This window comes from Pipistrellus hanaki, assembly GCF_964339955.1.
Source record: "Pipistrellus hanaki genome assembly, chromosome: 4".
In the NCBI taxonomy this organism is placed as follows: domain Eukaryota; kingdom Metazoa; phylum Chordata; class Mammalia; order Chiroptera; family Vespertilionidae; genus Pipistrellus; species Pipistrellus hanaki.
The window spans coordinates 38,150,761-38,177,375 of record NC_140506.1 but is presented as its reverse complement, the minus strand read 5'-3'; the positions used below and the strand labels follow the sequence as shown (position 1 = coordinate 38,177,375).

Here is a 26,615-nt window from a genome sequence, read left to right as displayed (position 1 = left end):
TTTATATTCACTTCCCAAAATGTAAAACTAATCTACATTATTATTACCTTATCTTTGGCCTCGGGCAGTGTGATTTCTCTAGGTTCTAAAATTGGTATTTCTCGAAAAGGTGGAACACATCTGACTATATCTGGTACATAGTTTGTATGAAACAACGGAGGCATTGAGTATCTTCTATCACCTGATAAAGGCACTATGTGGTTAAGTATAGTTGGCTCTTGGTGGGGTGAATGGAAACGTTGTCGTTTACCATCAAGAGGAAGGTTTTTTTCATCGCTTAATCTCCTGAAAACAAGCAATATACCTTAGTATTGCAGGTATAACTTTCTGATAACAAATAGAAGACAATTAAGAATATATAAATAACATGACAATATTGACATTTTCAGCAAGTCCACAATATTATCTCTATATGAATCTTAAAATATCCATCTTCAGCACAAAAGATGGAATTAAAAAACACGTTAGGGGGGGAAAATACGTAAAAAAACGAACTACATATTTAAGGTGTCCCCAAAAAATGTATACACACCCTTTGAATAACTATAAAGGCAGTGATTATTAAAATACATTACATTTTCAAAATTTAGCTATTAGCTGTTAAATTATGTATACATTTTTTAGGGGACAGCTTATATAAAAAGGTTAGTCTCCAATGTTTCATCTCAGGAGTGAAAACTTTGTAGGAAAGTTTCTACTAGTACTTATAAAACCACCAACAACACAAGTTCCAAACTCTAACATGAAGAGAATAAATTAAGTGAACTGAGTGCTATATATTTAAAAAAGGCTCTTTGAGTCCACTTATGTTCTTATTCATCAGTAGGGAAAACTAAATCAAGAGATACTTTTTTTAAAAAGACATTGAACAAGAAAATTTGAAAATGATCTACATTTCAGATAACAGTACTAGTATATTACTGTTAAATTTCTTAGATGTGAACAATGTATTTTTGGCTATTTACTAGAATCAATCGGCTGCCTTCCGCACACTCTCTACTGGGTATCGAGCCCATAAATCAGGCATATGCCCTGACCAGGAATCAAACCAGTTACTTCATTTCCTGGGTCGATGCCCAACCACTGAGACACACCTGGCTGGACTATTTATTCTTTAAATTTTTCTGGAGGCTTAACAATTTTCAAAATAAAAGGCAAGGAAAAAATCATTAAAAAGTAATTATTTGTTGAAAAATAAAGAAATTTACTTCATTGATATATTAAGTTGTTCATGAGGATAATTTCTGTTGTTTAAGCCACCCAGTCTTATTTACGGCAGCCCTAGCATACAATATAGAAAGCCATCTGATTTAGTTAAATATCTCAAATAAAAGTAGTTTTCTTCATGCCATGTAAAACTTATAATGGCAGAAATAAATCAACAAAGGATCCCTAAAATTCTTTAAATACTATACGGAAGTTTTAAAATTCTGTGACAGGGCTGATCACACAGATCCCAGGAAAAAAAATGTAGGGCATATTGTCCATACAATTTTAATAAAATGTACATTATTACACAGTCCTAAGAAATGCAAAATTTTCTTTTAAGATAATTAAGATATACTTACTTCCTTCCTCGAAATAATGGGGAAAGTGGACTGACATTTCCATATGTCAACTGCTGTAATGACACAGCTCTAGACAAGCTATCAAAAACAAAGAACAGTAGTAATAAACATTTTGTTCCTTAAAAAACAATTTCAGAAAAAATAATTATTTCATTGATCAAAAGAAAACAAGTCATAATGACATTTTGTCTAATTTCAAATGTTTTATATATAAAGGATTTGCATCAAGTAGAAAACATAATTTATAAATGGTATGGGCCAAAATATTATCATACTTACTCTGCATTCTGAAAGTTGAACTGTGCATCTATAAGCTGCTGGTGTGAATAAAGAGTTGGTGATAGGGCGAAGAAGTTATGTTGTTGATGGTTTGGAGTGAAAGGTGGGCGACCCAAAATTGAGTTTGGGAACATGCTCTTGTTCACTAAAAGTGAACATGTATTCTTCTACCTAGAATAGTTTAAAAGGCAAATTATTGTATCTTAAAGTTATTGAACTCTTTCATAACTAGTATCCGCTATTTAAAACAATTAGTACCAAGTTATAAATTATTTTTAATTTATTTTTTCAAACTTATTTTTAAAAGTTTAACAGATCCCTTAAATTATATTATAGATAACAAAAAACTTACTAGTAATTAATTTTAAATCTACATTATCCATAGAATTATTCATGATAGTAAAATGTTTCAAATTTTCTGATGTATCCTAATAAATTTACCCTTATATCAATAAATATTTCAGAAATCAAGTTATTACCACATACTCTAATAAAAAGAAACTACCTAAGAAAAATATTTAATGAAACTCTAGATTCTTATAATTATTTCCAATATAACTTATTTAAAGGTATAAGCCATCATGTAACAACCTGATCCTATGACTGAGATATTATAGACCTAATCAAACAAGGGAAGGAATTCGCATTGCCTAATAACTATTTATAAAATTGTGAATTTTCTTAAAAGCCTAAATAACATATATAAAGGACTTTCAATATAAGAGGACTTGTTCCATAAGAATAAGGAAAACATGTATACAAATAAATCAGAACCTTTCATTGATCCAGGCAGGACTAGATATTTATTCGTTTGCAATGAATGTTTCCGAGGCTGCAAAATTACCAACAGTATGGTATGGTAATAAATTCAAAATAAGCATTAAGTGAAGTCTACAAAGTAAGTGAAAAGAATACTCAGCTCACCTTCCTAAAGCTCATCTATAGAATAACTGAGAAAGAAAAGAGACACATATAAAATAGCCAGAGAACCTATATAAACATAGTAAGTTTTCCACCAAAGAGAAATTAAGACAGCTAGCAAGTACAGTGAAGCATACTATTGAATTGCCCACCATTCCCACAGAGCTTCTAATTAGATTTTTAATAGCTCTCACTTAAAATAGACCTCATGGATTGTCAGAAAGAAAAAAAACATCTGAGAATGAACAGAAATAATGCCAAGAACAAATAAAAACTCAATTAAAAAACAACAACAAAACAAGTAATGAAAAAAACATGGCATATATAAAACAAGAGTACACTGCTTAAAAACAGAAAGGGCTCTTGAAAATTACAAAACTGAAAGCCAAAATTCCAACAAAGAATTAAAAGATTATTGAGGAAATTTCTTAGAAAGAACAAAAAGGAAAAACTGATGAGGGCAGAAGGGAAGCAGGAAATAGTAGAGAAAATACGTAGAAGAGAATCAACTTATACGGTCCAACATCCAACATAACAGAAGCTCCAGGAAGAACAGAGAAAGAAATTACGGTACCAAGTAAGTGAAAAAGAAAATGTCCAATACTGAAGAACAACAATCCTTACATTTAAAGGACCCAATGAGTACAAAGCACAGTTTAAAAAAAGAAATGAATATCAAGGCATATTATGGTAAAATTTCGGAATTTCAGATTATCAGAAAAAAAGCTCAGAAAATGTTACAGCAGAAAATGTTATAAACAAAGGGCTGGTAATCAAAATGGCTTTAAAGCAACAGTAGAAACGACAAGACAATGAAGCAAATGCCTTCAAATTTCTGAAGAAAATGCTCTCAAGCTATTAATTTTATACCCAGCTACACTACCAATGCAAGGAAAAATAAAAACATATTTAGACATGAAAGGTATCAAAAAAGAAAACCTGGGATCTAAGAAAAAGAAGGTCCAACACAGGGCAGAGACCAAGTATATTACCCAGGATGATGGTAAAGGGAAACCAACAGCTTAAATTAGAGCAGGACAGAGGGCTTCAAGACATCCAAAGAGGAAAAAAAGTTAACTTACAGGTTACCTAATGTATTTGACCCTAGAGAGCAATTCTGCTGGAAGAGCAGAAATAATTACAAGAAGAAAAAAAAGCAGCAAGTTCAAAATAAATTACTAAAGAAAAAAACACACACAAAAGGTTATATAAAAAAGTAAATATAATTAATTAACTTGGCTCCTACAATAAGACAAACCTTGAAAACAGAAATAATATATTTATATCACTTACTACATACTATATTTAAAGATCATATATTTTCATATATTATAGAATATACATCACAATTTATGATGAGAACAAATACAGAAAAGTACTAAATCTTCATTTTCAGCAGATGTCAACCCAGAGAATGAACTATAAAAGTTTTTTAGAATATAAGAAAAAAAAAAACTTAAGCAGCTACCAAAAAAAAAAAAAAAAAAAAAAAAAAGGGTAGCTGCCTCTGGAGTTTGAGACCAGATGGTTACAAAAACTGGTGCAGGAGACAACAGAAGAGAAAAAGAGAATGATTGATCGGGGGGGGGGGGGGGGATCGCTCATAGAAACTTTGTCCCTTTTTATTTAATTCTGAAGGATTAAAATTCCACAAACTGGCCACATATAGTGAAATTTACCAGTCCAGGGCTCAAAAAGATTTTGTCTTTTGGTTTTTTAATTTTCACCCAAGGATATATTTTTTTAATTGCTTGAGAGAAAGATAAACATCAATGTGAGAAACATGGTTGTGCCATCTCTGGCATGCATCCCAACTGGGGATCAACCCAAAAGCTAGGTATGTGCCCTGATGGGGAATAGAACCTGCAACCTTTGGTGTATGGGATGACACTCCAACCAACTGTGCCACCTGGCAAGGGCAGGTTCAAACAGATTTTGAGTAAGAGTCTCTGGCCACCATCAAATATCATCCCAAGTGCCTGACTCTCATCTGAACCAAAGACAAATGTTATCTCTAGAAAATAAGTATTTCTCAACTTCCTTTAACAGACTTTTATCTATTACTAGAGGCCCGGTGCACGAAATTCGTGCACAGGGGTTGGGGAGTGGTTGTCCCTCAGCCAAGCCTGCACCCTCTACAATCTGGGACCCCTTGAGGGATGTCCGACTGCTTGTTTAAGCCCACGGGCAGTCGGACATCCCTCTCACAATCCAGGACTGCTGACTCCCAACTGCTCGCCTGCCTGCCTTCCTCATTGCCCCTAACCCTCGCTCTGCCTGCCAGCCTAATCACCTCCTAACCACTCCCATGCCAGCCTAATTGATGTCTAACTGCCCCCCTGCCAGCCTGTTTGCCCCCAACTCCCCTCCTCTGCCGGCCTGGTCACCCCTAACTCCCCTCCCCTGCAGGGTTGATCGCCCCCAACTGCCCTCCCTTGCAGGCCTGGTGCCTCCCAACTACCCTCCCTTGCTTGCCTGATCACCCACAACTGCCTTCCCTTGCAGGCTTGATCCCTCCCAATTGCCCTCCCCTACTGGCTATCTTGTGTCAACATGGGGGCAACAGCTATCTTCATCTTGTGTGTTGGAGTGATGGTCGATCTGCATATTACTTTTATTAGATAGGATAGATTTTTTTTTAAATACTTTATTGATTTTTTACAGAGAGGAAGAGAGAGGGATAGAGAGAAACATCAATCAGCTGCCTCCTGCACACCTCCTACTAGGGATGTGCCTGCAACCAAGGTACCTGCCCTTGACCGAAACCTTTCAGTCCCCAGGCCGACGCTCTATCTACTGAGCCAAACTGGTTTCAGCTAGGATAGATTTAAAAAAAAAAAAAAAAAAAAAAAAAAAAATCCTATAAAATCTACCATACTACACTGATTTTAACTCAAATGAAATGGAAAATATCTTGAACCAAAAAGGATTCCAGAGAATCCTTTATTTTTTTATTTTACATAATAAATTTTTATTGTTCAGATTATTACAGGTGTTCCTCTTTTTCCCCCCGCCCATAGCTCCCCTCCACCTGATTCCCCACCCCATGCCCTTATCCCCTGCCACTGTCTTCATCCATAGGTATAAGATTTTTGTCCAATCTCTTCCTGCGCCTCTCAAAACCCCTTCCCCCTGAGAATTGTCAGTCTACTCCCTTTCTATGTCCCTGATTCAGAGAATCCTTTATTAAAAGTACATTTAGTAGCCGAAACCGGTTTGGCTCAATGAATAGAGCGTCGGCCTGCAGACTGAAGGGTCCCAGGTTCGATTTCGGTCAGGGGCATGTGCCTTGGTTGCGGGCACGTCCCCAGTGGGGGCTGTGCAGGAGGCAGCTGATTGATGATTCTCTCTCATCGATGTTTCTAACTCTCTATCCCTCTCTCTTCCTCTCTGTGAAAAATCAATAAAATATATTTTTTTTTAAAAAGTACATTTAATAATCATAGAATTTCAGATTCCAGACTGGCAGCTAAAGCCTTGTTCTAAACCCTTTGCCCAGGTTCATACTTTTTTAGCCCTCTTTAATCTGCTTCCCTGACCCACATCCCCATAAAACATAACTCTTATTTCATATGAATCCTGAGAAAATGACATTAAATACAAGCTATTACAATAATGAATTTTGCTGGATATTTCATTTTTTTTTTTAGAAAACAGATACTATAGTGATGATCAAAAAGGGATGGAATCTGTATTCAGAAAAAACAGAATTAAAAGTTTTCAAATTTATTTAAATCAGTTCAGCTCAATCAATGTGGCTCAGACGTTGAGCGTGGAACTATGAACCAGGAGGTCACTATTTGATTCTCGGTTAAGGGACATGTCAGGGTTTGGGGCTTGATTCCAAAGTAAGGAGCATGCCGGAAGCAGCCAATCAATGATTGTCTCTCATCATTGATGTTTTTGTCTCTCTCTTTCCTCCCTTCTTGTCTGAAATCAATAAAAATATATATTTTAAAAAATCAGTTCATAGTAAAAATTCTAAAACACTTTGTTTATACCTATAAATAATAAAGGGCTGGGCAAAAATAGGTTTACAGTTGTGAGCACGTAAAAGTTTATTCTTGTATTATTATTTATTAATTATTGTACTATTTTCCATATGAACTATAAATCTACTTTTGCCCCATGCTGTATGTGTTTTTCTTCCAAACTCAAATAAAGTCCTATACCTACACATTCAGATTTGAAGAGCGGAAGTGACTTAATATCCCAGACTTCACCTATTCCTATCTCATTACAAGGTCAGACCCAAACTAAGAATAAGTCAAAAGATGTCTTATGGCCCAGAAATACTCTACAAAACTAAGGACCAAATTATCCAAGGCTTAAAAGCTTACAATGATTCCATAGCCAAAAGTTCACTTTGAGATAAATACTGAGTTCAACCTGTCCCAAATTCCCAGAAAACCACTGAAGTTTTTGGAGTCCCTCCATAACAAAATATTTGTCAGGTTCCCCTCTGTATGAATCTTGACCTTCAAGTCTGGCTCTTACCAAGTCGGCCCACAACGTAAAAAGGAATATTCCTAGGGAATGTAACCAGTGGCATTCAATACTCCCAACATTCATATCCTGGGTGACCACCTAGAAATAAGGAAGTAAACCAAAAGCCCATGACTTTCAATTCCTCTTTCCAATATTTTTTCTAATACATTTCAACTCTGATTTTTATGAAGATAAAAATGTCACCAAAATAATAATCTATCCTAAACAATATAAGGGGTAATTTTTTAAATAGAATAGTTTCCACAAAACTAAGGAAATCACCACAGAATTTTAAATCCTTTTTCTTTATATTCTGAATAAAGGCTTCACTAAGTAGATAATGATCTATATAAAACACTACTTCTCATTAACTGTAGTAATAGGTATAAGAAATTTTATAATAAATAAATAAAATCCAGATATTTGTGGTATCCCATTTTTCTTAGCTTGAAGTTAAATTTCTCCATCAGTACTTGACTATAAAACAGAATAACCTCAGTAAATTTTGAATTGTTTTAAACAAAAAGGCCAGAACTAATGCAGTGGTTCTGGCCTTAAGGAATCTTAAGGGTTGCTTCTTGAATAGGTTGAACCAAAGAGAAACTATTGTATACAGGTTTATTTCTAAATAATCATACCTGAGACAAGCTGTATCAGATTACAAAATAATTCCTAATGCTGTATAATACTATATAGATCCTGTACCTTATAACCTGAAATTTTTCCTAAACTTGACCTCTCCAAGGAATTAGAGAACACCTAAGGTTACATAATTCCTTCCTCAGGATTCCTCAGAAAGCAGAATTTACCTAATATAAAACAGAGCTGTAGTAGCTAAATCAAACTATCTGTCCACTTTGTCCAAATGCCTTTGATCCATCCCCTAAACTCACTTTTTTTCTCCACAATGCAAAAAGTCCAATCCTTAATCCTGTTCATCCACTATCAAAACCTCCTGCAGGTTTTGATAAGGTCACTCATTTTTATTAAGAATTAGATTCCATCCAAGTGTTGAAAAAAATCTAGTCACGTGGTTTGAAATGGACATTTCTTAAATGACCTGTTTCACTAGAGCTTACCTGTTAGACTTAATTGGAGTTAGCATATCAACAAAGTAATGTTACTATTATTAGCTATCAGTACCTAAGAAGAGCCTTTAGGACACTGAAAAAAAGAGATAGCGAAAGACATAAATAGATGGAAGAACATACCATGTTCATGAATTGGTAGGACAAACATCATTAAAATGTCCATACTACCCAAAGCAATCTACAGATTCAATGCACTCCCCATTAAAATACCAACAGCATATTTCACAGACCTAGAACGAACTTTCCAAAAATTCATTTGAAACTTTTTTTAAAAAAAACCCGAATAGCTGCAACAATCCTGAGATAGAAAAACAAAGTAGAAGGGATCACAATTCCAGATATCAAGCTGTATTATTACAAAGCCACTGTTCTCAAAAGAGCCTGGTACTGGCACAAGAACAGACAAATAGATCAATGGACTAGAATAGAGAACCCAGAAATCGATCCAAGCCACTATGCTCAATTAATATTTGACAAAGGAGCCGAGACCGGTTGGCTCTGGATGGAGTGTCTGCCTGCGGACTGGGGGGTCCTGGGTTCGGTTCCGGTCAGGGGCATGTGCCTTGGTTGCGGGCACATCCCCGGTGGGGGGTGTGCAGGAGGCAGCTGGTGGATGTTTCTATCTCATCAATGTTTCTGGCTCTCTATCCCTCTCTCTTCCTCTCTGTATAAAATCAATAAAATATACTTAAAAACAATAAAATAAAAACAATACTTGTTAAAAAATTTTTTTTTTTTTTTTTGACAAAGGAGGCATGACCATACAATGGAGTCAAGACAGTCTCTTCAAAAAATGATGTTGGGAAAATTGGAGACATTCAAAAAAATGAAACTAGACCACCAACTTACACCATACACAAAAATAAACTCAAAATGGATAAAAGACTTAAATATAAGAAGGGAAGCCATAAAAATACTAGAGGAATCCACAGGCAGAAAAATCTCAGACATATATCAAAGGAACTCCTAGGGCAACGGAAACAAAAGAGAAAATAAACAAATGAGACTACATCAAAATAAAAAGCTTCTGCATAGCAAAAGAAACCATAAACAAAATAAGAAAGCCCACTGCAGGGGAGAACTCCCATTTGCCCAATATTATCACCAATGTTATCTCCAACATTTACAGGAACTCATACAACTTAACAAAAGGAAGATAAACAACCCAATCAAAAAATGGGCAACAGACCTAAATAGACACTTTTCAAAAGAAGACAGAAGGAAGGCGAAGAGGCAGATGAAAACATGCTCAAAGTCACCAATCATCCAAGAAATACAAATAAAAACGACAATGAGGTACCATCTCACACCTGTCAGAATGGCTATCATCGCCGAAACCGGTTTGGCTCAGTGGATAGAGCATTGGCCTGCAGACTGAGGTCCCAGGTTCAATTCCGGTCAAGGGCATGTACCTTGGTTGCGGGCACATCCCCAGTAGGGGGTGTGCAAGAGGCAACTGATCAATGATTCTCTCTCATCGATGTTTCTAACTCTCTATCCCCCTCTCTTCCTCTCTGTAAAAAATCAATAAAATATATTTAAAAAAATTAAAATTAAAATTAAAAAATTAAAAAAAGGAAAAAAAAAGAAAAAAGAATGGCTATCATCAACAAATCAACAAAATGACAAGTGTTGGCAAGGATGCAGAGAAAAAGGTACCCTCTGCACTGCTTGTGGGAAAGCAGACTGGTGCAGCCACTATGGAGAACAATATGGAGTTTCCTCAAAAAACTAAAAATGGAACTCCCATTTGACCCAGTGATCCCATTTCTAGAAATATACCCCAAGAAACTAGAAACACCTTTTAGAAAGGATATATGCACCCCTATGTTCATAGCAGCACAATTCACCATAGCTAAGATTTGGAAACGGCCTAAGTGCCCATCAGCAGATGAGTGGATTAGAAAACTGTGGTACATCTACACGATGGAATATTATGCTGAGAGTAAAAAAAGGAGTTCTTACATTTGCAACAGCATGGATGGAACTGGGGAGCATTATGCTAATCAAAATAAGCCAGTTAAGAGAGAAAAAATTCACTTGATGTCACTCATTTATGGAATATAATGAACAACATAAACTGATTAACAAAATCAGATCCAGAGACAGAGAAACATCTATCAGACCGTCGACCTCAGAGAGTGGGGGTAAGGGGGGAGATATCAACCAAAGGACTTGTATGCATGCATATAAGCCTAACCAATGGACACATACATGGGGGGGGGGGTGAGGGCATAACTGGCGGAGATGGGGGGGCGGTTAATGGGGGAATAAGGACACATATGTAACACCTTAATTAATAAAGAAATTTTTTTAAAAAAAGAAAGAAAAGCCTTTAGGCTGTTAATCAGTACATGGTAATGCTTTGAGGTGATCAATCATACAACAATGGGAGGGAGAAGGAGACATATGTAATACTATATGTAATACTTTAAACAATAAAGTTACAAATAATAATAAATCATACAATATGATGGCATTTACAAAAAAAAGTATGTTACCTATAATTCAAACACACAAACTTAAGTGTTCAGTTATGCTCTCTTTCCTCACAAAATCATATATACTTCACATCTGCTAACGAGCTGCCAAGTTAGCTTGAGGTTTTTTTTGGTTTTGTTTTTTTAAATATATTTTATTGATTTTTTTTTTTTTTTTTTACAGAGAGGAAGGGAGAGGGATAGAGAGTTAGAAACATCCATGAGAGAGAAACATCGACCAGCTGCCTCCTGCACACCCCCTACCGGGGATATGCCCACAACCAATGTACATGCCCTTGACCGGAACCGAACCTGGGACCTTTCAGTCCGCAGGCCGACGCTCTATCCACTGAGCAACACCGGCTTCGGCTTAGCTTGAGTTTTTAGTTTCTCTGTTGTTCACCCTACTGGTATACGATAACTAAAACAACTACTTTAAACAAAAGGCTGAGAAAGCTGAAACAAGACACTGTACTTTGTCACCCGGAAGTTGTGAGAAACCTAAATCCCTCGTATTCCTGGCCCAGAAAAGAGATGAAGGGCCCATCTACAAAGGCTGAACAGGCAAAGAAGGGTCACCCCCGGGCAATCCTACTCTGTGCACTTCCCTGCAACTTGAGGAACCAAGGCAATGCCATCCATGCCCATCTAAACCAGCTTTTTGAAACACCATGCAGCGATCCCAAAACAATCTTCCTCTTTTGGTCCTAGGCTCTGAGGACAGGCACGAGGAAGGGGAAAAGGGGGGGGCGAGGGGGGGAGGTAAACGGTCCAAAGATCCTTCAAAAAGTACAGTACCCCGGGGCCGCCCATAAGTCCGGGAAGAGCTATGGCCGGAACCTCCCACGCAAAACAAAACAGCAGTTCCCAAAAGTTCCCGCGCCCCGCCCTCCGGGCCTAGGCCTGCAGGGCGCGCCCCCTCCCACCCCTACACCCCAAAAGCCCGCTCACTCACAGGTGTCCTTGGGGCAGGGCCTGCCGGCACCGCCCGCCCAGGAGCTCCACGGCCGGAGCGGCGACGGCCCACGCGCTCGGTGGGAGCTTTCGCCGGAGCCGAGGCGGCGGCCCGCGGGGTGGCGAGGCCTGGCTCCGAACGCCGATTGCGTTCCAGACCCGAACTCCGCGGCGGCGGCCGGGGCGGGGAGACGCGAGGAAAGGCAGGGCCGGCGAGGGTGTGGGAGGGGGCGGGCGGTGGCTAGAGGCGGAAGACCGAAAAGTCGCCCCAAAAGCGGCGTCGAAAGCCCATTCGGAAACACCCGGAAGACCGCCGTGACCCCGGATGGGAAGATCGGGGAAGTCGCACTTCCGGCAACACCCCCGCCCCTCGGGCGGGCGCTCTGCCGGGAGGCGCATGCGCGGGGCTGCTGGGCCCCCGAGGTGGCGGGAGCCGTGGCGGCGGGAGCCGTGGCTCAGAGCCAGGGCTAGGGGAGGACGGGAGAGGAGCGCTAGGAGCGCCCTGAGGCTGGAGACCTAAGCACTTAGCGGATGGCGGCCTGCCCAGGCCCACACACAGCGGTCCTCTCTCCGGTAAACATTTTTTACGGGTCCTTGGCGTCTCAGCTGGGTGACTCCTCCCCAGAGAAGCTTTTCCTGACCCAGTTTTCCCTCCCTCTTTGTCACCGATCTGTATAAAGCTTTCTTTGTCTTTTTATTTTATTTTTATTTTTTAAATATATTTTATTGATTTTTTTTTTTTTTACAGAGAGGAAGGGAGAGGGATAGAGTTAGAAACATCTATGAGAGAGAAACATCGATCAGCTGCCTCCTGCAAACCCCTCACTGGGGACGTGCCCGCAACCAAAGTACATGCCCTTGACCAGAATCGAACCCGGGACCTCTCAGTCCACAGGCTGACGCTCTATCCACTGAGCCAAACCAGTTAGGGCTTGTTTTTTTTATTTTTTTATATATTTTTATTGATTTCAGAGAAGAAGGGAGAGGGTGTGAGAGAGAGAGAGAAACATCAGTGATGAGAGAGAGCATCATCAATCAGCTAGCTGCCTGCAACCTGCGCATGTGCCCTGGTTCATAGGTACACACTCAACCATAGCCACAGGACTGGGTTTGCATGTCTTATGCTATCTTAGCATTCACTTCCTAGAGGCCTGAACTAACACAACAGCATTCCCTCAAAGTGCCATTAAAGATGAAAATTTGAGCCCTAACCGGTTTGGCTCAGTTGGATAGAGCATTGGCCTTCGGACTAAATGGTCCCAGATTCGATTCTGGTGAAGGGCACATGCCTATGTTTCTGTCTTGATCCCCAGTAGGAGGTGCGCAAGAGGCAACTGATGAATAATTCTCTTTCGTCATTGATGTTTCTCTCTCTCCCTCTCCCTTCCTCTCCGAAATCAATAAAAATATATTTTCTTTAAAGAAGATGAAAATTTGAGAGAAGAAAAGGAACAGTCTTGAGTTAGACAGGAACTTGGCACAGTGCCTGACACGTAATTAATGCTCAATAAATATTGCTTTACTCAATGGAAGGCAAAGTACTTTGTGTACAGCATATACTGGTAATTATTCTTCAAAAACAATTTTGAAAAAAAAAGTTATATTATCCCTAATTTACAAATGAAAAAACTGAGGATCAGAGTTGTAATGTATCTTGTCCAAGGTCAGTCAGTAGTTGAAAAGTACAGCTAGGAAATAAACTTAGATTCGTTTGTTTCCAAGCCAGTTTTTAACTGTTTAACCACCAAGTCATACTGGCTCCCTTCATAGGAACTAAAAACAGGCTTTGAAAAGAAAATGCCTTCAATAGATTTTTTTTAAAATTTGTATTATAATTCATTCAAAAGTCACTGGCTCTTAGAAAAAACAGCAGAATCACCCTAGTGATGCATATAAAGACATGAGATAACTGGAAAGGATTTCATTAATGGACAGTATGTTCTAAGAAAAGTTCTATAGTTAGAGAAGCAGAAGTTTAAAGAAATTCTTGGAAGTTCTTCTTCAAATCATACCATATGGAGAGACACAGATGTCTTTCTAATTAGGAAGAAGTGACAAACCAGAGGTACAGGATAGAGTTAGATGATTACTATAGTATTAAAACTCTTTAAACTTATCAATTTCTCACTTTCCAGTGTGATCCCTCACACATCAAGGGTACACTTTCATTTTTTTTTTAATATATTTTATTGATTTTTTACAGAGAAGAAGGGAGAGGGATAGAAAGTCAGAAACATCGATGAGAGAGAAACATTGATCAGCTGCCTCTTGCACACCCCCTACTGGGGATGTGCCCGCAACCAAGGTACATGCTCAAGGGTACACTTTCAAAGTTCATTTGAGAACATATCCTGTCTAGCGAGTTGAACATTGCTCCTTGGAATTCAAAATACCCCACTCTATAATTTTATCACTAATGAGTTTATTACAGAATAATCTCAGCAAATGATTTTAGAATATTAGAACCAAAGCAAAGTTTAGCAATTATCCCTGCTCCTCGTTTTACATGTAAGAAAACAATGGATGTATTAAAGATAGAAAAATAAATAAATTAATATATACTAGGTCATTTTAAGTAGATCAGCATGTAATTTCAACTTAGAAATGATGTGAGAATAGACAGTACAATCAATTAAGGCAATTGCAAATTCTACACAAATATACTATGAATACAGTTCTCTATTCACCTTGATAGAAACCTTGGAAATTTCAAGTTGAAATTACGGCCATAGGTTTTCATGCCTTTAAAAATTGCTATAATAAAATATAAGTAGGAATTTGCTCAGAGTGATAAATTACTGAGTTGGTGGGGTGGAGGGTTAATAGAATGTATTGCTTTCTATGATTATAAAAGTAATGAAAGCTTACAGAAGAAATTTTGGAAACTACAAAAATGTATTAAGAAATAGAAATTTATAGGGTACAATATAACTAACGTCTGTGAGCCTGAAAGTTGCCTTTTAAAAGGTTAATTTTATAAGATAAAAATAAATGTCAATCAATATTTCAATTATCATCATGAATATTTTTTAACAGGTCTGATTCAGTATGGGCCAGATTAATATCCTTGTCTTTAACTTTTATTACTTTGAAAACTAGGAACACTGCCACATACAATGTAAGACAGTATTCTAAGAGATTCAAAGTAAAAGGTAAACTCTATGAATGGAAAAGTAATTTATAGGATAGAATAACTGCAATTAAGTATGTCAATTAGAACCTCCCCAAAAAGTACTCATTTTTTTCCCATTGATCCAATAGTAGTCATTTTTAAAATAGCATTTTATTTTTCAAACCAGAGTTCTGAAATTATATGGCTACATTGACTTTTCAAGGTTATGAAAAGGTTAACAAATTTGAGAGAAATGTAAAAGAATGAAATCAGTATCACAAATACTTTTTTACAAAATTCATCAGTAAGAATTTGTTTCACATTTACACTCCTTGATTTTTTTTTTCTTCTTCCTGGGAAGGTTTTCTCTCACTAATTCATTAGTTCATTCATTTAATCAGCCATTCAGTCAATGGACAAATCTTTATTGAGCATCCATTATTTGCCAGATTCTTTTCTAGACAAATAATTACAACTTAAACGTCACTATTGGGAGGTGGAGGGTGATAGTAATGAATACCTGAATACAAGAGACAGCTAGCTATTAGAAAAGGAGCCAAAGGTCAAAACTAAGCAAGCACTAGGTAAAGAGTATTAAATCTCTACACGGACTGGAAAAGTGTTTTTCAAGAAATACAATTTCACTTAAAAGAATCTTTCCTGTCCCTGCCGGCATGGCTCTGTGGCTCTCTGCGTCATCCTGCGGGAAGTGGGCCTCTGTGATCCATCTCCAGCATAGTCTGCTTTTGATGGAAACTGCTGCTCCATTTTTTCAGGGCAAACAGAATGTAAGGAGAAGGGAAGAGGATGTAAGAGCAAAGAACTGTGGACATGGGCCAGTATCATGGTGAAAACCCCCAAGGCGCCTGCCCCAACTAGATGGGGAAGGTGGAAACAACTAGAAAAGGCCTCAGACCAAATTTTTTTAATGGCCCAATGGGAGACAATAAGACCTAGGTGAGGACATATGAGGAAACAGGTGATCCCATAACACTCAGCCAACGGGGAACCAGAGGAGGGACTGAATAAATGGGCTGTGATCACTGCCCAGCTATGCCTGTGCAACCTGTACTGACATCGGCTCTCAAGAACATCCTGTTTTTACCATACTTCTGTCTCCGAGTTCCTTATTTGAATTCGGACAGGTGAGCATTTCTCACAGACTTATGAACCAGGAGGTGACTGTTCGATTCCGGGCAGGGCATGTGCTTGGGTTGTGGGCTCAGTCCCCAGTGTGGGGTTAGTAGGAGGCAGCTGATCAATGACTCTCTCTCCTCATTGATATTTTTATCTTTCTCTCCCTCTCCCTTCCTCTCTGAAATCAGTAAAAATATATTAAAATAATTTCCTCAAAAGGAAAAGTGAAGAAAGGGGCTGGGGAAAAAGTGAATTCATTGCACAAAAAGGTAATTCTCATAAGTATCAGAAGGTAATGCTTTAGTTTCTAAATTGTTCTATTTGTATTCTGCCTAGCTTTCTTTATACCACACTTTCTGCTCTTAACAATTTCTTCTTAGGAAGTTCCCACTCAGAGAAATGTTCAGGTTAGTATTAACCAGATAGCTTTTTCTAATCTTCCTCAGGGAGGGGGAAGAAAATGCAAAGTAGGGTTTGAAAGGAATACTGCCACCTACAAGCAAGTACTTTAAAGAAGAAGAAAGAAAAAAAACAAACGACTGAAATTTCATTATCTGAGTAGATGTCCAACCTGCAGAAATCTAAGAATAAGGCTTTGTGGTGGGGCTTCTGGTTTACAGAAAACAGAAATGTGATTAAAATAAAATAAGAAAAATAACTTTGAAGTTTTGACATCCTTCAATTACAAAAAGTAGATTTGCCTGTATATGTTGTCTCTATATTAGCTGCATCTTTCCAGTAACATGAGATAATTAGCCACATTCCTTTAACATCTCTGCACCTCAGTTTCCTTATCTGCCTGGGGATATTATAATAGCATTTACCGCTTTGTTGTGAAAATTAAATTCGTAGTTTTTATTAAGAAGGTTTAAACATCAATGCAGATACCTGTCCATTTAATAATTTCCTAAGTATCATTGTGTTAGCCTTCACCACTACTAATAACCAGGACTCCTTCCCTTCCACCACCATCTCCCTCCAAAGTTACCAAAGTTTTATTTTTAGATAAATCTGAAGATATGCATAGGATCATTGAGTAAGAATATTTTCTGATTCACCCTGCAATGTGTACCTGACCACATGGTTACATAAGGATAGAACTTCAGCATTAATAATAATAACGTAGGCTGTAAAAATATTTAGTGAATTAACTTTTTAGTTTTAGGAGTTACAGAATTCAGCAGGGAGCTTCAAGTTTTAATATCATAATAGAGACATACACTGAGTGGCCAGATTATTATGACCACACCATCCGTATTTCGTTGGGCCACCTTTTTTCTTCAATACTTCGGTGATTCTTCTTGGCACTGACTCCACAAGATGTGGAAAGGTGATGCGAGGAATCTGACACCATGCCTGATGAATAGCACTGTCCAGTTCAGTGAGATTGGATGGTTGTGGAAGCAGCTGCCTGATGGCTCTTTTAACTTCATCCCACAATGCTCAATTGGATTGAGATCTGGTAATTGTGGGGGCCACCTAAGCAAGATAAAGTCTCCTTCATGTTCTTGAAACCACTCCTGCACAATATGAGCACCGTGGCATGGCGCGTTGTCTTGTTGGAAGAAGCCATCTCCATTGGGATATTCCCATGGTCGGCAAACTGCGGCTCTCGAGCCACATGTGGCTCTTTGACCCCTTGAGTGTGGCTCTTCCATAAAATACCACTACCTGGGCAAGTCTATTTTTTTTTAAATACATTTTATTGATTTTGTACAGAGAGGAAGGGAGAGAGATAAAGAGTTAGAAACATCGATGAGAGAGAGTCATGGATCAGCTGCCTCTTGCACACCCCCGACTGGGGATATGCCCGCAACCAAGGCACATGCCCTTGACCGGAATCGAACCCGGGACCCTTCAGTACCCAAGCCGACACTCTATCCTTTGAGCCAAACCGGTCCCGGCTGGGCGAGTCTATTTTGAAGAAGTGGTGTTAGAAGAAGTTTAAGTTTAAAAAATTTGGCTCTCAAAAGAAATTTCAATTGTTGTACTGTTGATATTTGGCTCTGTTGGCTAATGAGTTTGCCAACCACTGGGATACACCATCAACATGATAGGATGAACCTGATCAGCAACAATACTTAGGTATGTTGTGCTATTCATAATTTATTCCACATGAATTAAAGGGCCCATATCATGCCAGGAAAACATGCCCCAAACCATAACACTGCCCCCACTAGCTTGAAGGGTTGTATTCATGCATGTGGGGTTTCATGCTGTTTCCTCGAAATTCTCACTCTGCCATCCGCATGATATAACTGGAAATGTGATTCATCAAACTACATGGCTTTTTTCCAATGCTCGACTGTTCTCAATCCTTGTGTTCCTGTGCGAATTGGAGACCTTTTATCTTGGTAACTGCAGTCAGCAAAGGTGTTCGAACAGACCTTTGGCTTCCACATCCCGTATGATGCAGTGTACGGCTCATTTGCCATGTATGTCTTAATGTTAAAATAACTTTATTTTTTAAGATATATTTTTATTGATTTCAGAAAGAAGGGGAGAGGGAGAAAGAGAAATATCAATGAAGAGAATCATTGATCAGCTGCCTCCTGCACATCCCCTACTGGGTATTAAGCCCACAAATAGGAATGTGCCCTTGACCAGAATCTTAAATGGCCCCTTCAGTCCGAAGACCAACACTCTATCCACTAACTAAGTCAAACCGGCTAGGGCTTAAAATTACTTTAGAGGCCAGTTTCTTTTAGGTATGGCAACATACACATCACATGAGCTTGGTCTCCCAGACCACAACTTGATTTGGGAGGTAAATAAATGGAACTGAGAAAAAGGAGATAAAAGGGCTCCTGAATACATCAAATTATGCTCAGATGGTGCATCTCTAATAAATGACCAATATTGTTCCTCAAATCGATCTGAATGTCACTCAGCTCTTTATTCAGCATCTGGAAAGTAGATTTATTTAAAATGATAGGTGACAAGTTTAAGTGATGCAAAGAGGTGATAAAAATATATCTTCAAATTGTGGTTATAGATGAACTCAAACATGAAAAATATAAAGATAGAAATACAAAGATATATTCAGTCATCTGTAGAATGACATTCCTGGCAAAAATTTAAATATACTTAATACAGCCTGGCTGGTGTGGCTCAGATGACCCAGGAGATCACAGTTCAATTCCTGGTCAGGGCACATGGACTGGCTCAATTCAACAGTGCAGGAGGCAGCCCATGAATGATTCTCTCTCATCATTGATGTTTCTATCTCTCTCTCTCTCCTTTCCTCTCTGAAATCAATAAAAATATATATATTTTAAAAATAAATATACCCTAATATCAACTATTGATAAGGATGTGGAACAGTGAGAAGTCTTAAATCTTCTTTTATTTAAAACTGCTTTGTTTAAAACCACTTTGGAAAATACTGTGGCATATTTAATACATATATATATATATATATATATATATATATATATATTCTGTGATCCAGCAATTCTGTTCTTAAGTGTATATCCTAAAGAAGTTCTTACCCAGAATACATGTACAATTATGTTAATACCAATATTATTTTATGTAGCAAAAAAACTTGATAACTCAAATATCTGTGAACAAGCAACTGAATGATTAAATTACAGCTTATTCATAAATAAAATACAATACAGCAGCGAAAATAAGTTACAGCTTCATATGTCAACATGGATGGACTTTATAAACCTGTATGTTGAAGAAAAATAAAAAGAGCAAGTTGTAGGAGAAAAGACTACATGATTCCACTGATATAAAGTTCAAAAACATGTAAAACTAGATAATTTATTATTTAGGGATTCATTCATAAGTGGTGAAACTCTATAAAGAAAAGCAAGGAAATGATAATACCAATTTCAGGGTAGCAAATACTCCTGGGAAAGGAGGAAAGGAGACGGATGAGATAGTGGAGGGAGAGAGAGGGGACATAAAAGGGTAATAGTCTATCTTTAAGGTCCCTTTCCTTCAAACAATAATAAAAATTGTTAAGTTACATGTATAAAGTGCTTACTTTTCTAATTGCCTTTTGCTTATAGATTCATTTAATCTTCATAGCAAACCCATGAGGCAGGTACTACTATTACCATTCCCATTTTACAGACGAGAAACCCGAGAGATAGAAAGATTAAGAAACTCGCCCAAGATCATAAAGCTAGCGAGGGCTTTGGGCCTCAGCTGACTGGCACCAGAATTCATGCTCTTAATTTTGGTTCAGTGACTGATATCCTCAATCACTTGAGTTCTTGGATTTATGTGGATATTTGTAAGAAGTTTCTTTTCTAATAGTTTCTGCTTTGTTTTATATTTATTTAGAGGTCTTTTTTTGAGAAAAAATTTAAATACAGAGAAGAATTTAATTTTCTACTGCTGAACAACAAATTACCCCAAAACTTAGCAGCTTTAAATAGTAAACATATATCTCAAATTTCTGTGGGTCAGAAATCAAATCTAAGAGAGACCCATAGCTGTGTTCTGGGTCAGGGACACTTCCTGGATTTATAGTCAGGTTCTTGGTCGGAGATACATCAACTGAAGAGGCTGAGAATCTAACCTACTTCTGAGTTCAGTTATATAGCTGTTGGTAGGAGATTTCAGCTCCTCACCACATGGGCCTCTTCAAAAGGCTGCTCCTACAACTTGGCTGCTGGCCCCCCAGAGTGAGAAATGAGAGAGCGAAAGAGAGAGAAAACCCAAGAGAAAAGCTGAGGCTTCTTCCTGGCTCTTCTCCTCATCTCAGAGGTGACATTCTATCACCTTGCTTCTGCTTGCTAGAAGCAAGTCACCAAGTCTAGCTCAGGCTCAAGAGGAAATTAACGCCATCTCTTAAGGGGAGGGATATAAAAAAATATAAGAACATATATTTAAAACCACAGGAAGTACAAAGAAAAAATATAGTATATTCATTGTCCCAAATTGGCCATTATTACCTTATCATATTTTTCACAAGAACATTTTTAATTAAAAAAATATTAGAAATAAAGTCTTTGTTCCCATCCCTTTCCTTCTCTCCAGAGGCAACAGCTATCAGATTGTAAAGCCTATCTTCCAAGTCTTTTTTTATTCTTTTATATACATTTAAATATAGTGAAACAATATCGACCATTGTTTTGTGAGTTTTTAAACTTTTCATCGATGGCATCATACTTGCATATCCTTCAACTTTCCATTTTCACTCCAGGTTGTTTCTGAGATTTATGTTTGCTGATATATGTAGACCTAGTTTAATATTACATTGTATAATATACCAGACCATTTTCAACTCATCTATTGATGGAGATTTCCTAAATTATAAACCATTAGTATAGTCAATGCGGTAAGAAATAGCTTTTCCAAGCTTCCTTGTGCACATGTGCAGGAGTCTCTCCAGAACCATGTGACAATGTGAAACTTCTTATTGTAAGCAGGCTGTGTCTCATTGTGGAACTAAAACCAATGTTTCGTGAGAAAGTCTTATCCTTTCTATGATTAATGACCTGGTATTACTTAATTTAAATCTATGGTCTTTTACATTGCTAGCTGAGCACAACTAAATTGATTTCTGGACCCACTATTGGGTCTCCAACCACAGTTTGAAAAATAATCTTCTAGTTATATATCCAACTGGTATGCTATATTTTGTTTATGGCAGTTTAAACTTTACTACAAGACATTGCAAATTTGCTCTTCATCATAGTTGTACCAATTTGTACTGCCCCAGCAGCATCTGAGAGATTCTTTGTGCCCATACTGACACCCACACTCAGCAGTGTCCGATTTTTCATTTCTGCCAGTCTCATTATTGGATCTCATTTAAGGCTTGGGTGAAAGCAGGCCTGCATGAATGCATTTTTATTTTGTTTTGAAGGCACAGCTGTAATGGAAGAATTCTCCTATGCTTGTCCTCGTGGCTGCTGTGTGTCATTACTGAGTCCCTTGCACAATGCAACAATTAAAGGGAGAAAGAAAATAAATGGCGAAAGGGAATACTCTGGGGCATCCCTCAGAGAAATCCCAGGAATCTGGAACAGAGCTAGGTGCATCTGCCATGGGTCCTTCTGGTTTTCCAAGGAAGCCACTCCAACCCATTTCCGACTCTCCCCCGTCCTCTATTCCACAAGTCTTCCCAGATATTCAGCAACCACTCTACTGCATAGAGAATGAGATCAAGAACCTCTGTCCAAGCCTACCGTACATCTATAAACTTGCCAACCTCTGCTTCCATTTCCTCTCTTTCATCATATCCCAGAGCAAGTGGTACCTCTTCCACTCCAGGGCCAAGGCCCACTTCCTCCCACCCTCTGAGGGCTCTTGCTTCATAAATAAACCTTGGTTTTCCTCTCTAACTCCTCCCCTGCCCCTCAGCCATCTCTTTAGCACAGAAGTATGCTCAAGTCTCCCCTTCCTGAATACAATCTTCTCTTCAGTCCTTTTCCTCTCTGACTTCTCTTCTTCATCCTCACACATCACTTTCCCATAGTGTTGTATCGCAAATCAGCGAGCTGGACAAGACGCCTTAATGAGCCAATTAGTTAGGAATCATCTTTTTTTGCGGGCAGGTTCAGAGCAGATTACCTCTGTCAAATCCTGAGCACCAAAGGAGGAAGGGTTCTCTTTTTAGATTTTTTTTTTAAGTCCTTGTGCAAGTTATTTTTACAGACAATTTGTAACCTTGAGTACCTATCATATCTAACAAACACCTGTAACCTTGAGTACATATCATATTTATACAGACACCTGTAACCTTGAGTATCATATCTATACAGGCACCTGGCATCAATATCAGTGGATCAGTTAAATGGCTAGCTTGCAAGGTCAGGCAATTAAGTTTATCTTTCCTATTCAAGCAAAAAACAAAGTTATTTTACAGTCTAAAAATGACAGAATAAGAGACTAAGAATAACAGAGTAGTTCAAACAGCATTTTCAAACAGCAGTTTTCCCAAGGAGGAATTACTATGCTTCTAGAGAAGCATTTCCTTTCGTGCCTAGTGCCTATCTTTTTCCTTTATAGCATTTATCAAAATACCTATTTGTATACTTATGTGTGGGTCTGCCTCTCCTCCTAGGAGGTCATCTCCAAAAGGTCAGGGAACTTGTCTCCCAGCACCTAACAGAGAAGAGGCACTTTGTACACATTGGTTGAGTAAATAAACGCTGTCCAGCCTACAGCCTCACTCTTCTACTCTCCACTCCTACACCAGATGATCGTTCGAAATGCAAATCCTGTCACACTCCTCCCCAGTTTGAAAAATGCTACTGATTCCTCAGCCTGTGGAGTCCACTCTCCTGAGCAGAGCCTGAAATGGTTCTGTGAAAACAACCTTCACCTCTCCTCCCTGCTCCGCGCCTTCCCCCCTTCCCCTCAAGCAAGACAAATATCGCATCTTCTTACAGAGGAAGCAGAAAAGAAAAACCGCAGCTAATATTATGAAGAGCTGATAGCCCTGGTAAAATAACTTGTGGAGGAAGAGTTTAGAATAATCCACAGATAAAGGGGGTTATATAATTATTTCTAGATTTCAAGTGGTTTCTTTTTCGTTTTGTTTTTTCCCCCGTGCTCATTTTCTTTCATGAGCAAACTTCATTATTTCAAGGAGAAGGAAATCTAACATTTCATGGAGCACTTAGGTGATGCCAGGCATTGCTTTATTTACTTTATCCTATTTAATGCAATTCTGTCCAAAACACCGAGTATGTGTCACCTCCCCTCTCAAAAATAAAATGATCCAGGCCCAAAATTTCAACTATGCCAAGGAAAATGAAATATTCTGATGATTTCCACATTATAAGACAGTACTAATGGCCCTGGCTGGGTAGCTCAGTTGGTTAGAGTGTTGTCCCAGTACACCAAGGTTTTGGTTCAATGCTTGTCAGGGCACATACAAGAATCAACTATAGCCCAGCCAGTGTTGCTCAGTGGTTGAATATTGACCCATGAACCAGGAGGTCACAGTTTAATTCCAGGTGAGGACACGTGCCCAGGGTGCAGGCTCGGTCCCCAGTAGGGGGTATACAGAAGGCAGCTAATCAATGATTCTCTGTCATCATTGATGTTTCTCTCTATTTCTCTTTCATTCTCTCTCTCTCTCTCTCTCTCTCTCTCTCTCTCTCTCTCTCTCTCTCTCTCTCTCCTTCCTCTTTGAAATCAATAAACACATATTTTAAAAAAGAATCAACCAATAAATGCATAAATAAGTGGATCAAAAAATTGATGTTTCTCTCTTTTACTTATTATGTACTAGATCATGGCATATCCACATAAACTCCTCTTCCACATCTATTTCTCTCTTCTTCTCTTACTCTAGGCTTACTCCTTTTTTCCCCTTGCCCTCAATTCCTTTACTTTCCTTTTTTTTCTCTCTGCCTACCTCTTAACCTATTCACAGCTTCATTGTTGCCTCATAGACCAACAAGGTTACTGACTACCTGTCTAAGCTGACATGAAAGCAAACAGAAAGAAAGGCTTCTTTTAATTCCTGGGCTAGAATTGCAACATATGTAGTGATGTTTCAGTACAGTAAGTGACCCAAAGAGATAGTCATATACTCTAGCCAGGCTTTTAGCTTTTGACATGCAGGGGGAAATTGCCCACTGAATTCTTTGTGAGGTTCTCAATCATGTTTCCATTTTGAGAGAGAGAAAAAGGAAAGAGCATGTAACCAGAAGATGTTAGCGTTTATCAGCATGTCAGAAGCTATAGAAGGAAACTTCCCTGAGACCTGGAAAGTAAGAGTGGAAGCGGAAGAAAGAAGCCTTTAAAGGACAGTGATTTAGGATGAGAACATCTAAAAGGAGCCTGTCCCATGGAAAATTCAGGATGACACTGGTGAAACAGGAATTTTAGGGGGAAAATAGGACAAGTTTAGGACATTTTAGAAACTTTGGAAATTAAGGGGACTATGGGGAGAGTACAGGGCTGCAGAGCAACAGAAGGTATGTTTCCATAGAATAGGAGAAGCTGAAAAGCTGCAACAGGTACATTTCCATAGAATGAGGGAGCTGAGAACAGCAAAAGGCCTACATGTACAAAACAAAGAGAAGGAAGCCCTTCATTTAGAAGGAGAAGAAGAAAGTCCAAAGGAAATGGGGAAACAATAAGGAAGGAGGGTGGAGTGGGGAAGAAAGAACCTCACACGTCCCAAGTGAAGTTCAACCATTGAGCCCAGGAGTTGCTATAGTAACCAGTCTAAGGGAATAGTGACCAATCAGAGGGGATATAAAGGCACCAGGATCTGCAGCCTTTCTAAGCCATAGGGAAAGGAATTCACTGGGACCCTTTTCCCCTCCCTACTTGGGAGTCCATTCTGTGGGACTCTTTCTCTCTCCCCATGTGACAGTCTGTACTTGTTCTTCAATAAATCTCCACCTTTGCTATACCACTTTCTGTCCCTGGATTCATTCTTCTATTCTGTGGACAAAGAATCCGGGTTCCAATCCAAAAATTCCTAAATGGGCAGTCCTAAAATTCTGCCCATTCCTTAGGTCCTGAGAATGCCGAGATTGCTTTGGAAAACCAAAAGTAGGTTTATTAATCTAGGAGATTTGATTCTCTGACTGTTTAAATTGAGGCAGGCACAGCAGGTGCTTTTCGTTTTGATGCTTTCTGATTCTCCCCTTTCAGGCAAACAAGAAGAAACCAAGTTCAATATCAAGAAAAGGGTACTCGTTTATTTGCAAAACTTTTCAAATGCTATCTGAATAGGAGAGTCCGTGTTTAATCTAACCAAGTCTTGGAGATCAAGCAGATGCTATAAATCATCAAAATAGCTCCCTGTTCACCTATCTCCCGGACAAACAAACAGGCATTAAAAGAAAATTAGTGCTGAAGAACAGAGCTAGTGAGTAGGTGGTTTACAGACTGTGGGCTGATGATCTGACAACATTTTAGCAGAGGACTTTGCTGACTGGCAAAAAGTAATGAGTTGCTAAACAATGAAATATTGTTATGAATACTTAAGGGCAAAGGTACTGTTCTTGGAAAAAGGGCAATGTTTGAAAGCTAGAGCCCTACAACTTTGATGATCAGCAGCTCTTTTTTACTTTTCCTTGAAGAAAAAAAAAAAAAAGGATTGAGATTCCTGCCAGAAAGCACCCCCTCTTCTATAGATTCCTAGCACCCTGAATTAGTCACAGCCTTTGTTAGCTCATTAAGTCTTGGTGTCATTTCGTTGCATATATTATTACAATGAAACATACAATGCTACAATATACAATCTCCACTTAAAAGATTACTAGTAAAAGGCCATACTGTGGAGATGGAAAACTTTGAATCATCCAATTGATTCAGGAAATGAGTTCACTGACCTTCTGCATTGAAGGAAAGAAAGAGAGTGAGTGAATCTCCTGGGGCTTAAATTTCAAGGGAACTCTCAGCTCTCCACTATACTTTTAGGAATAAAATGGTAATGGTGGTCATAAGGAAATTTTACAAATTGGCATACCAAACATTTCTTTTTTCTTCTTTGGCTAACTGCATGTGACTAGTTCATTGAAAAAGCTAGACTCCATCAGAGAGACAAATAAACTTCACTTTTCTCCACTGCTGTTTCAAACCTCCATGGTCAAATTATTCCTTTCCATCATTAGATGAAACTTAAGCAGAGACCCTAGCTTTTCTGGTT

General features: G+C 38.4%; 2 protein-coding genes across 6 annotated transcripts in view; one reads left to right on the top strand and one right to left on the bottom strand.

Moving 5' to 3' along the window:
• The window catches only part of TENT2 (terminal nucleotidyltransferase 2), a 46,131-nt gene extending 33,991 nt beyond the window's left edge, over window positions 1-12,140 (bottom strand). For 2 of the 5 annotated variants that reach the window (XR_014794822.1, XM_084881317.1), the window contains exons 1-4: window positions 11,783-12,123; window positions 1,848-2,018; window positions 1,569-1,646; window positions 48-285 (exon numbers count right to left, since the gene is read on the bottom strand). Coding sequence is in view for 4 of the 5 variants with exons in the window: in XM_084881317.1 (XP_084737443.1) it covers window positions 48-285; window positions 1,569-1,646; window positions 1,848-1,981 (450 nt within the window). In the remaining variant the exon portion in view is untranslated. Of the gene's footprint in view, window positions 1-47; window positions 286-1,568; window positions 1,647-1,847; window positions 2,019-11,782 lie in introns of all 5 variants that reach the window. The other 3 variants (XM_084881314.1, XM_084881316.1, XM_084881315.1) reach the window with 3 other exon arrangements.
• Window positions 1-26,615, top strand: part of HOMER1 (homer scaffold protein 1) — a gene marked incomplete at its 5' end in the record, with an annotated part of 446,553 nt that overhangs the window by 294,810 nt on the left and 125,128 nt on the right. The gene's annotated exons all lie outside the window — the stretch shown is intronic.